General features: G+C 42.8%; 1 protein-coding gene across 2 annotated transcripts in view; it reads left to right on the top strand.

Moving 5' to 3' along the window:
• The window catches only part of MTMR7 (myotubularin related protein 7), a 154563-nt gene that overhangs the window by 97985 nt on the left and 43305 nt on the right, over positions 1-13273 (top strand). For both annotated transcript variants that reach the window (XM_004696168.3, XM_045286553.1), the window contains exon 7: positions 12601-12733. In XM_004696168.3, the coding sequence (XP_004696225.2) occupies positions 12601-12733 (133 nt within the window). The remainder of the gene's footprint in view (positions 1-12600; positions 12734-13273) is intronic.

Raw genomic sequence — 13273 nt, 5'->3', positions numbered from 1 at the left:
CATCTATCTTGATCGATAATTTAGCTGGGTAGAGTATTCTTGGGTTTGCGTTGTTTTCCTTCAATGTTTGGAATATGTTACTCCACTCTCTCCTCTTCTTCATAGTTTCTGCTGATAGGTGTGAGCATATTCTTATTTGGGAACCTTTATATGTGATTGTTTTTCCCTAGCTGCTCTCTTGATTTTCTCTGTTTCCTCAAAGTTGGATTGTTTAACTATTATGTGACTTGGTGACTTCTTCTTGGGACTCAGTCTAGCTGGTGTTCTTTCAGCCTCCTGAATGGTTGCCTGGTTTTCATTCATTAAGCTGGGGAAGTTTTCCTCCAAGAATTCTCACTATTGTTGCAGATGACTTCTTTGTTGTGTCTTCCTCCGATAAGCCAATAATTCTAATGCTGTTCCTCTTCATAGCATCAGACATAGCTCTTAAGTTTTCTTCAGCTTCTCTGATGATCTTATTACATTTTTGTTTGTGTTTGTTAAAGTCTGCTTGGCTGTCCTCCAAGTCACTGATGCGGTTCTCTGTTTCCTCCACTCGATTCTCAAGGTCCATGTTTCTGCTACTGGTTTTTGTTATCTCCTCTCTAAGCTCCTGTATTTCCTTTTGGTGTATAACCTTTAACTCCTCTATCATTCCATCCTTTTTCTGTATTGTTTCCCTCATATCCTGTATGACTCCAAGCAGCATTCTGAAAATTTCTTTCTATGGTAGCTCAATGTCTGCTTCTTCTATACATGTCGTTAGGTTTGGGACATCTTCTGCCATTGCCTTTTGTTTCTCCTGTTTTTCTGTTGAGGTTGTTGGGGCTGATGGCTATTTGTGTGGCATTGTTTTAGAGGAGCCAGGTGCCATTTTCCAGGGAGTCGAAGAGCACTGGCTGTCTCTGGAAGACTTGTAGGAATGCTTCTTCAAACTGCCTACAGCTAATTTCGCTATGGAATTAACCTACCACTTTATCCTCCGGTGGCGTCCCTCTCAGGGGAGTGCCCCAGAAGGCTGGTGGGTTGCTTGCTTTGGCATTGCGGAGGTTGGGCAGAGGTTCCTCCAGCAGCTTGGAACATTGACGAGTGTTGGCCAAGCTGCCTTAGGCCCCCAGGCACACAGGCAGGAATTTACAGGTAAGAAGTTGGGCAGAGTATCCCCTGGTGGAGGTCATCGGCTTTTCCCAGCCTCGGGCTAGCTGCACAGGGTGGAGCTCACCTAACTAGGTGTGGCGCAGGCGTAAATGCCCTAGGCTAAGGGGAGTGGTCTGGAGGTCAGCAGTGGAGTGTGAGAGAACAGGAAAGAGACAAAGAGGAGAAAAAAATTTGAAAAGTAAGCCCACCGAGATTGTGGAGCTGCAAGGGTTTAGTTCCTGCCCCGTGGCTGTGGTGGCAAGCTGTGGCTGTGTTGAGAAAAAGCCCCTGTGCAGCCTGCTGTGACTGTGGGAGGATATAGAGAAGAGAGGGAAACAAAAGTAACAATGTAGCTAAACCCCCCAATCCCTACCTGGTGGAGCTGCAAGGGTTTAGTCCCTGCCCTGAGGCAGGTGGCAGCAAACTGTGACTGTATTGAGATTAAGCCCCCTTATGGGCTCCAAATGGTCCCAGCCCTGGCAGAGACAGTGGCGGGGCTAAGGTCAAGCCCTAGCCGGCCTCCACTGTGGTAAGCCAAAAGCCCCCAGCCCCTCAAAACCTTGTGGGTCTGTGCCTACTTATCTTTATGATGCTCCTACTGCATTCCAGCAGTGTTGAATTTCCCTCTAAGCAACTCTCCTGGGCTGAATTGTGAAGAGTCCCTCTAGTATGTGTTACTCCTTCGCCATCTTCTCAGAAGTCCTACTATGTCTTCTTGAGCTGCCTTTTGAAATTTTTTGTTTAACTTTTTGACATCATCATTTCTTCCATTTTTCTTAGCTACTTTCTGACATCCACTTTGATCTTTCTTATCTTTTTAATGACCCTTTTGCTTTCTTCATGTATGATGCTCTTGATGTCATCCCACAGCTCATCAGGCCATCTGTCATTAATGTCCCATGTGTCAAATCAGCTTCTGAGATGTTCTTGAAACTCATGTGGAATATATTCAAGGTAATCGTATTTTGGCTCTTGTGGACTTGTCTTAATTTTCTTCAGTTTCAACCTGAATTTACTTATGAGTAATTGATGGTCTGTTCCACAGTCCGCCCCTGGCCTGATTTTAGCTACTGCTATTGAGCATCTCCATGGTCTCTTCCCACAGATGTAGTCAGTTTGAGTTCTTTGTATTCCATCTGGAGAAGTTGACATGTGTAATCACCTTTGGGGTTGTTGGAAAAAGGTTTTGTGACGAAGTAGTTGGCCTTGCAACTGTATCATGTGATCTCCACTGTTGTTTCTATCACCCAAACCATCTTTTCCAGTTAACGGTTCCTTCCTCTTTGGTTCCAGCTTTTGAATTCTAATTCACAAGAATCATCAGTGCGTCTTGATTGCATGTTTGATCAATTTCAGATTGAAGAATTGGGAGAATTCTTCAATTTCTGCATCACTAGCTTGCTGCCTATTTCCTTAAAGAGATATAGACTCAGAAACCCACAGGGTGGTTCTACCCTGTCCTATAGGGTTACTACGAGTTGTCATTGATTTAATGGCACTGAGTTTTTATTTTTGTTTTTCAGCTTTAACAGTTGATGCATAGGTTTGAATAATAGTTGTACGGAAAGGATTTCCTGCTTTGCAGGAAGCTATTATCCTATCACAGACAGCATTGTACTTTAAGATAGATCTTGAAATGTCCTATTTTTGAAAATGACTGGAATGCCATTCCTCTTGAATTTATCATTCCTGCACAGTAAAACCATGTGACCGTCTGATTCAAAATGACCAATGTCAGTTCATTTTATCTCACTAATGCCTAGGATATTGATCTTTATGCTTTTATTTCATTTTTGAAGACTTCCAATTTTCCTAGATCCATACTTTATACAATCTAAGTTGTAATTTCAAGTTCCAATTGTAAATAGGTGTGTACAGCTGTTTTTTGTTTGTTTTGCTTTGTGTTGTTTTGATTCTCATTTGGAGTCCTGTCCCCTCAGCACATGCAGGTGCTAAAGGCTTTACTCTATTCAGGTCATTGTTGTCAGCTTTACTTTGAGAAGGCAGCGCATCTTCCGGCACTGGACTCACCTTGGACTCATCTTCTGGCACTGCATCTGATAATATCTGCTGCTGTTCGTGAGCATTTCAGTATCTGATCATGTTCAGTGTTATTCCTGATGTTTTCGGTGGCTAAGCCCTCAGACGTGGACAGCCTGTTCCTGCTTCACAGTCCGTTCTTAGTCTGGAAGCTCTGCTGAAACCTGTTCACTTTGGGTGACCCTGCTGGTATTTCAAATCCCAGTGATATCACTTCCAGCATCACAGCAACGCATAAGCCACCAGTAGGAAAGACTGACAGACAAGTGGTGGTAAAAGAACATAAGGACCTCAAATATTAAACAGACAGTTACCATATCACCCTGCAATTACACTCCCAGGTATCTATACACCCACAATAAGCAAAAGCATCCTAACAAAAACCTTATACAAAAATGTTCCAAGCCACATTATTTCTAATAGCCAAAAATGTTGGTAACCAAATGCTTATCAACTGAGAGTTGATGAGCAAAATTCGCTGAATGAATAGCTATCTGTTCAGTGGAATATTCAGCCATTACAGGAAAGGAATAATACGTGCTGCAGACTGGAAGAATCTTGAAAAGATGTTGCTTAGGGAAAGAAGCCAGTCACTAAGAACCAAGTGTTATATGATCCCTTTTACATGAAATGTTCAGGATAGGTCAATAAATCTGTAGAGACAGAACATAAGTCAGTAGTTAACAGGAGAGAGGGGGAGGAAATGGAAGTGGCTGCCAATGTATGGGGGGCTCTCTTTGTAGGGTGATTAAAAAGTGCTAAAATTAGATGGCGGTGATGGTTACACAACTTTGTGGATACAGTAAACATGACTTGGTTGTTTGTTTTTAAATGGGTGAATGTAGTATGTGTGATTTCTATGTGAATGAAGCTATTGAGCAACAGAGAACAAAAGGAAATTTAAAAGATTAAAATAGGAAGGAAAAAATAAGACCCACAGCTGAAGTCACTTAAAAGTATACAATGGTGTTAAGAACAGGCGATTAAAGACATAGTCACACTCATCAGTGATAGGAGGTGTAATGAGCACTGGATTCAATCCTGTGTGTAGGTATGCACCCTGGGACGTTTCACTCCTCTCTAAGCCTCGTTTTATCAAATTTTGTGATTCATGTCCAGGATCATTTCATTTGATGTCTTTCTAATACCATAGGACCCTGTCACACCCTTGACCCCCAAACAAGCTCATCTACTTCAGCAGGATAAGTACATGTGTGGGGCGAGAACAGAATTACCCTTGGTAACCCAAATCGAGGGAGTCTGTCATTGTGATCTGCAATGACAGATATGGTACAGATAGATCACATTCACATTGTAGTAAATTATAAGTCAATCATTTTCTCCTTTGAGATAAAGTAGGAAAGTATAACGCACAAGATAAGTGCTTCCAAGAAGAGGGGGTTTGACATTCTCTACTGAAGATGTCTCCTGAAAGATGCCAGAGAGCCACTAACTTTTGCTGTCTGTCTGATGTGTACTTTTCTCCCCGGTGCAATAGGTTTTGACCTCTTTTTCCAAACATCGACTTCCTTCCCTACTCTTCCCAGTGCCTTTTATGTGTTAGGAAATTGGAGCTGCTTGAATTTCCCAATAGTTATAGGTAACTTAATGCTTGCTTCTTAGACAGATATATTGAAGACAAGGTAAAAAAACAAACAATCAAAAAAATCAATTGCACTGGGTTGATTCTGACTCATAGTAACCCTACAGGGAAGATAGAGCTGCTCCCAGGCCTGTAAACCTTAATGCGTGCAGAAGACCGCATTTTCCTCCCACAGAGCGGCTAGGGGCTCTGAATCTCAACTTTGTGGTTAGCAGCCCAAAGCTGAATTCACTGCAAGCCTGGGTTCCTTAAAGAGAAGCTAAGAAACATGTTTGGTTTAAAAAGAAGAGAAAAAAATAGCTTTACTGAATAGAGATTTAGGAAGCTTTATCCTATCTTAGTTTACTAGGTTTAAATTAAGGCAAATGGATTAATCTATTATATAATACCTTATTTTCCTGCAAATAGTTTGTTCATTCTATCTTTGTTTGTCAAGCTCCCCACCCCCCCCCCAATTCCTTCCTCCTGAGGTATTTTGGTTATAGCATACTGTTCCTCTCTCTATTTTGCAGCTCGTTGACCCCACTCACTGCCAGTGAGTGAATTCTGACCCTGTCCCTAACAACCCTATGGCCCCTGGGAATTTCTGAGGCTGCAAATCTTTACAGGAGCAGAAAGCTTCATCTTTCACCCATGGAGTGTGGCTGGTGGATTCAAACTGCTGACCTTGAGCTTAGCTGCCCAGCACATAACTCACTACACCAGTGGTTCTCAACCTTCCTAATGCCATGACCCTTTTATACAGTTCCTCGTGTTGGTGACCCCCCAACCATAAAAGTATTTTCGTTGCTACTTCATCACTGTAATTTTACTACTGTTATGAATCAGACGACCCCTGTGAAAGGGTCATTCGACTCCCAAAGGGGTCGCGACCCACAGGTTGAGAACCTCTGTACTATACCATTAGAGCAGCACACTTAGCAAAAATGTCTTACAGGTGGAGGAGGGTATGGTTGGCAAATGCAGAACCGACATGTTATTAACATAAAAAGCCAGTCATGATTATATTGCTCTTACGTGATGAATAGTCAAAGTCACCTTCACATAAAAGATGAATAATGTGTTTTTATTATCCATCTATCCTTGAACAATGATCGAAAAGCACACTCTATTATGCAAACCTTCTAAATAATGAGGCAGCCATGGAACCAAGCATATGCAAGATTAAAATGAATTAATCCAAGGATTCGATTGGAAGTATATTTAGTCCTAAGTGTTTTTACTCTCAGTGATACGAAGTTAGATGTGGATCCATTAAAGAAAATTAGTGTCTAATTAAAAAAAAAAAAAGGGCAGCGGCAGTGGAAATTAGAAAAAAAAAAGAAAATTAGTGTCTCATATAAGTCGTGCCCTCTTCTCTATTGACCCAAGCACACACACTTTGCAAGGCTTTAGACTGCTTGCTTAGAACTCTTGTTCTTGTAGAGAGCATGTCTGTTTACTTTTGTCCCACCACGTGTTAGGCTTTCTCTGTAGCTGGGAGACTGAGCCCCTGTTTTCCATGGAAAGTAGTTTTCAACTCATGGCCATAGAGTCGTGGCGATTCATGATCACCTATAGGACAGAGGAGGACTGCCCATGTGAGTTTCCAATACTGTAACTCTTTTTGGGAGTAGAAAACCTATCTTTCTCCCTTGGAGCGGCTGGTGGCTTCGAACCACTAACCTTGAAGTTAGCAGGCCAACACTATACCGCCAGGGGTCCTTACAGAAAGTAGTAGACAGTGGCAACTGTGGCATGGTCCAGGTTTGCTCACAGCCTGAATTAAAATGAGAAGGGTTTCAGAGACAACTCATAGCATTCTTGTCCCTTGAGCAAGGTTATCCCCAGAGAGTTTCAAGCTCTGTCTTTGAGATGAAAGCCATCTGGATTGCATGCTGATATTAAAGTATTGGGAAATACAGACGTTGACGTCCTCAGGCATGTATTGAATATGCAGTCAGAAAAAGGATACCCTTGGAGGCAAAATATCACTGTTAGGGTTTGGTGCAATTAAGGAAGTAAGGGAAAAGGTAGATGTGGTATTTATTGAATTGTGAAATGAGGGTTAACCCATTGTATCTCAACTCTTGTTCATGACTTGACCATTGATTTGTTCTGCGATTTTGCTGAGTTCGTAGAACTATTGAGTGCTTCCTTGTTTAATTCTTACAATACTGCTACAAATTATGGGACGTTCTCTTCTTTACCGGGACAACTACTTGGATTAAGAGAGGCTAATTCACTGAGAGTCACACACTGCCTGGCTTGTGTGATTCCAAAGCCCATGCTCCTTCAGTGTATCCGTGGTGCACAGTGTTTATTTTTTAGAATCCCAAAGGGAGCCTCGCCTCCACTTCTGCGCGGCTGAGTGAAGCCGAAGACCTCACCACAGTCACATCCCATACGAGCACGAGGGGCTCTGCGCGACGCCTTTGCAGGAAGTTGTTGGGCAATGGGAAGGTGGGAGCCAAGGCGGGCAGCAGCCTCAGTTCCTCCTCAGCATTCTGTTTTTGCTCCTTCTCCAAAGACAGCTTTTTGGTTATAGCCATGAATTCCAGCAGTTTATAAGAGACTTTTTAAAATTAATCATTTTATTGGGGGGCTCTTACAGATCTTATAACAATCCATAACTCAATTGTATTCAACATACTTGTACACATGTTGCCACCATCATTTCCACAACATTTTCTTGCTACTTGAGCCCTTGGTATCAGCTCCTCTTTTTTCCCCTCCCTCCCCACTCCTCCCATCCTTGTGAATCCTTGATCAATTATGTATTATTATTGTTATTTCATATCTTATACTGTCAATTGTCTCTTTTTATCCACAGTTCTATTATTTGTCCCCCTCGGTGTGTGTGTGTGTGTGTGTGTGTGTGTGTGTGTGTGTTCCAACCTTTCTACCCCTGCTACCTTCCTCCTACCCTTATGGTATCGCTACACCCACTACTGTCCCTGAGGGATTTATCTGTCCTGGATTCCATGTGTCGAGAGCTCTTATCTGTACCAATGTACTCCAGACTAGCCAGATCTGTAAGGTAGAAGTGGGTCATGATAGTGCGGGAGGAAGGAATCATCCAGGAACTGGAGGAGTGTTGTGTGTTCCGTCGGTGCCGTGCTGCACCCTGGTTGACTCGTCCCTTCCTTGTGGCCCTTCTGTGAGCAGATGTCCATTTGCCTGCAGATGGGCTTTGGATCTCCATTCTGACCCCCCTCATTCACATCGAGAGAATGGTTTGTTTTTTTAATCTTTTGATACCTGACACCGTTGATACCTCATGATCACACAGGCTGGTGTGCTTATTCCATGTGGCTTTGTTGAATTTTCCCTTGTGACTTAAGATGTCAGATTGGCTCTGTTCCCCTCTGGAATTGGTGAGTAGCTCCTACCCCAATCCTGGTGGACATTTCCCATTATTATTTGGTGTAGGTTCTTTCTTTCCCTCCCAGACTCAGTTACAAGCTCACAGGGGCAGGGACTGCTGTGTATTTGCCTTTCTGGTCCATTCAGTGTCCGGTACGCCGTCTGTATTTATTAAATAATCATTGATGAATGGGTGGGTTCTTCTTGGCTCCTTTGTGAGTTTCTCTGCACCTGAAGATGTTAATATCACCAAATGGCAGATCTGCTTTGTACTGGAACACAGGGTACTTGTTCCTTCATGTGTCTGTTGTGTTTCTCCAACTTAAATTGCGCTTGGAATGTGGGTATGCCAACTGCTCGATTTGGAGATTTTTACTACCTGAAATGAAGAGCTGTACCTTTGGTTCTGAATTGGAGTTCTCAGCAAAAGGTGTAGGCGACCAAATTAGACTTTCGGACAAAATGGCATGGGGGCCACATCTGGAGAAAGAGAGTCCAACTCCAGGCCAGTGGCTACAAGGCAGAGCGTAGACACACCTCCACTCTCCAAACTTATTTTGACACCAACCATCTTACCCACAGCACTCTACTTTTCTGCTGGGTTTATTTCAATGGCCATTGTATGGGCCATTCCAATGCCATACAGAACTCATAACAGATAATACATATGATGATGAAAGATGTTTGTGGGGAGTTAGTACCAGGTTACCACAAGTCAGGAACAGAAAACATGAAGGATGCCGTGTTCTTGTCCACAGCAGCACTTCTTCTCAGACCTGGCAGCAGGCATGTCTCTTTCTGGTCCTCCATCTGTCTTTGGGCCTCAGCCATATAGCCCTTTGGCCTGTGTCTTGCTTAGGCAAGAGCTATATAGCTTCTTTAGCACTGATAGATGCCCAAGGGCACCTCACTCTGCAAGCCATCCTTCTGCCCTCCAGCACACAGTGTTACCCCACTTGCGGAGCTGGGAGGCCCACTGCTCCACCGTATGGGTTTGGCCGGGGCTGCCTCTGCTACTTCACCCAGGACTCTCACATATGTATGGCTCTCGTGTGCTGATGGTCGTGGGATTCTGCGTTTCTGCTTCTGACATGACTCGCTTTTATGCCCGTTGAAAAGGCAAAACTGAGTATTCCCTGAGGGGACTCTGCTCTAATTTGCCTGTGGCCACCCCGGCACTGAGTGGAAGTTACAAAGACTATGGCTAGGAGAGACATCGCGAGCAATTTCACGCCACTCCACTTACTAACAGTGTTTTGTTTGTGTCAGAAGTACTCTATTTTAATATGTACTGAATAGGACTAAGACCGTTTCTTGAAGTTTTATTCATTTAAAAAAAAACGTTTGTATTTTAAGGGCTCCATATTTGCCACATTGGAAATTCTGGCAAGCTACACTTTTTATGGTAGACTTACTATTGCCACCTTCTGTTCATTATTTGAAGTGCATGCTGACTTTCAGGAAGTCAGCTTGTATTACATGACTCCTTTGCTTTTAAGCAAGACTACCGATAAATTCTCCTAGATTTATGATGCTTGCCTATTTAAAAATGTGAAAAGATTCTTAATAATGGATTAAACTATCATAATAATCTTTAGATTTATATTCATTACACCGCTGTAGAGGATTATCTCTGTAGCGGGTGAAGACTCAGCTAAACTTGAATCATTCAAGATCTGGAATAAGCATAAGCTGTCATTATCAAGGAGCCTTAGTGACGTAGTGGTTACGAGTTGGACTGAAATCCAAAAGGTCAGCAGTTTGAACCCACCAGACACTCCCTGGGAGAAAGATGGGCTTTCTACTCCTGTAAACAGTTACCGTCTCGAGGCTCCCGGGAGCAGTTCTCCCCTGTCCTGTAGGGTCACTATGAGTTAACATCGACTCGCTGGCAGCTTGGTGGTCTGGGTCTGGTCGTATTGTAAATCGATTTATGTGATGAATTGTTTTGTGAAGGATATGCCAGAAGCTCTTGAAAATAATTACACCATCAAAAATATTTTTAAAGAATGTTTCAGAGGAGCTAGTCAAGTTGTAATTTTATATACAACCCCCCTCCCCAAAATATTTACATTCTAAAGCATGAACATGAATTATCTTTAAAATAACATTTTGCATTTTCTCCTGATTGTTGCCAAACCCTTTATCCACGTAGCATGTCCGGGAGAAGGGTAACAGTCTTTACAGAATGAGAAGAGTCTGCATGGCCTGACATACCTCAGCCAGTGTACACGTATGAAATAGCTCACAGATCAGGACTGCCTGCTTGAATCCCTAATGCATTTTACTTCTTTTGTTTGAATTACAAACCTAGTACGTAGGTCACCCACCACGCTATGCTACGTGGTTTTGATTTTGAATCCTAGCCCCCATATGTGTTAAGAGTAGAATTGCACTCCCTCGGGTTTCCAGTGGCCAGTTTTTCAGAAGTCGATCAACCAGCCTTTGTTCTGAGATGTTTCTGTTCACAGGAGAGCATGTTCATGCTTGCACCACCCAAGGACTTCAACCAGTCCACTCACTGCCTAACGGAGACTGATGGTGCCTGCTCTGCGGGCTACATGCTGGCTGCTAACCACTAGGTCAGCAGTTTGAAAGCATTCGCTGGTCCACTGGAGAAAGCTCAGACTTTTTATTTCTAGAAAAAGCCTCAGTCTCAGAAACCCACAGGGGTAGTCCTACCCTGTCCCGCAGGGTGGCTATGAGTAGAAGTGACTCGATGGCTGTTATTACCTTCTTTCTTTCTGCAGTAACTGCTACCACGTGGACATGGCTTTCTATGCATTTTGCAATTTTGTTTAACCAAGCGAGTACAAACATAAATATGTACCTATAGATTTTTTGATAGGATAATTGTATAAAACAGGATGCAAATATGATTCTGTAGCTTACTCTTTTTCGTAATGTGTACTTGGCCAATTCCAAGTCCATCTGTGACCTCTGTACTTATTCTCAGTGCTGTCTATGGCAGGGATGTGCTATAATTGATCCAGATGGTGAATGTTGATAGACTCACGATTTTCGTGTTTTTCACTGTTACAAACAATGCTACTACAGTAAGTATTCTTGGACCTCTGTCATTATGTGTTGATACTTTTAATTGTGTTAGAGTCTCAGAAATAAGAGTATGTGGTTCAGAAAATATGAAGGGGCTTCAAAAAGCTCGTGGAAAACAGACTTAAAAGGTATTGGTATTTTCCACACATTTTTTTGTAGCACCCTCATATGTATTGCCCAGTTAAGGCAAAACTTCTTCCCTTTTTGACTTAACTACACAGAATTAGGGCAGTCATTTGGGCTTAATACATTTTCCCAAAGTTCGTTAATGTTTAACCTAGTTTGAATGAGGAAATCCAAACATTTCCTATGCTAAATTATGGGAACAATAGTACTGATCAGAAGAGCCTCTTAATAGGTCTGTAGGTTTAAATAGCACAAACTAAACTCAAGAAAGGGGCAAATTCGGCCTTGGGTAGCAATACATACACTTGCAGAAAGTTCTAGTCCATGCCTGCTGTTACACCAATTGGGCAGTTACAGCCTAGAAAAAGGGGCCCTGGGGGTGCAGGTCTTGAAGCGCTCTACTGCTAACTGAAGGTTTGGTGGTTCAAACCCACCGGCTGTTCCACGGGGGAGAGATATGCCCCTCTACTTCCAGAAAGGCTTACAACCTCAGGAATTCTATGTGGCAAACAGTTTTTCTCTGTCTTATAGGAGTTGGAATTGGCTCACAATGGCTGTGGTCAGGGTTAAATAAGGTGGCCAGAGAAGTGCTGTCTCTGGAGGGTTCGCATCTGCTTTCCCACTTGTCTTTAACTCAGTGATGCTTGGTGAAAGTTTAACTGGCTGTCTTGGAGCATCCTTGTAGGCAAGTCCGCGTTGTTCGATGCTGTGGAGTTGGTTCCGTCCAACTGATTGTAGCCCTCTGTACAACAGAACAAAATCTGGTCTGCTCCGGTGCCATCCTCATAATTAGGATGTGTGAGTCCATTGCTGCATGCAGCTTCAGTGCACCTTGTTGACGGCAGTATGAAGTAGTTATTCCTATTGATGATGGGTTTGTTCACAATACGTGTGCTATGAAGAGCACTGAAAGACATACCAGTATAAGTATGAGCCAGCCCTGCGCTGCCTGCTGTATCTGCTGATACTATTCTGCTAACCCAAAGAATGCAATGTGTGGCGACAACTTGGCTCTGTCACAGAATTCCATATTCCCTTTGACATTTCTGATGGGAAACAGCAAGAGATAACTCCAGACGGGTTTATCTCGAGAATGCTTCCCAGAGAAGAACATCTTACACACACCGCCAGTTAGACTTTTGAATAGAAGCTTAGTGCGCATGCCTGGTATGCCATGATTTGTACAACGTTTAAATGATTTAAAACATAATTATGTTCCTGCACCTTATTTTGCCTTTTGTCCTGCATGTCCCTGAAACATACTGCTTATGTCTGCATCCTGAATGTAACTTATGCTTTGCTGACCACTGCAGCTGAACGCCATGGCAAACCGTGCGGCGGGGAAAGGCTATGAGAATGAAGACAATTATTCCAATATCAAGTTTCAGTTTATCGGGATAGAGAACATCCATGTCATGAGGAACAGTCTGCAAAAGATGCTGGAAGGTAAACCGTTTCTTTGTATACGGAATCAAAGGAAAACACAGTTAAAGGTTTCTGCACCACAGCGAGCTCCATAAGATAATGGTCTGGCTTTAAGATTGCTTTTGACAACGAGGAGGTTTCTACAGGTGTGATACATTGGGAAGAATAACATGTTGCAGTGAGTCTTTATAATAGAACGCCCTCTCTTTTATTTATTTGTGAATGCTACAATGAAGCCTTCTTCTCTTGGTGGCTCAAGAAGCTCCTCTAGACGTTAGCATTCTAAGATCAAGTTTAGAGGATATTGTTTCTTTCTCCCTCATAATATTATTTTGATCCACATTCAAGGCCCTTTTGTGATAAAGCAATGTTGCTTTTAAAACAATAGCTAACTGATTTTGTATGGAAATCACGTTCATAAACTCTATCTCCAAGTTGCTAAATTGACCTTATTAGGATATTGGCGACCCTCATCCTTATTCCTAAACAATCACTGCAATATAGGCACTTATGCCCCCCTGCTCCCCCACCCCAACAACGAGCACGACAACTCTCCCTCCG

Source organism: Echinops telfairi, unplaced genomic scaffold (genome assembly GCF_000313985.2).
Source record: "Echinops telfairi isolate 266 unplaced genomic scaffold, ASM31398v2 ScPeMD7_9;HRSCAF=40, whole genome shotgun sequence".
Classification (NCBI taxonomy): Eukaryota; Metazoa; Chordata; class Mammalia; order Afrosoricida; family Tenrecidae; genus Echinops; species Echinops telfairi.
Note: the sequence above shows the minus strand (reverse complement) of the source record. Positions and strands in the feature narration are given on the sequence as shown.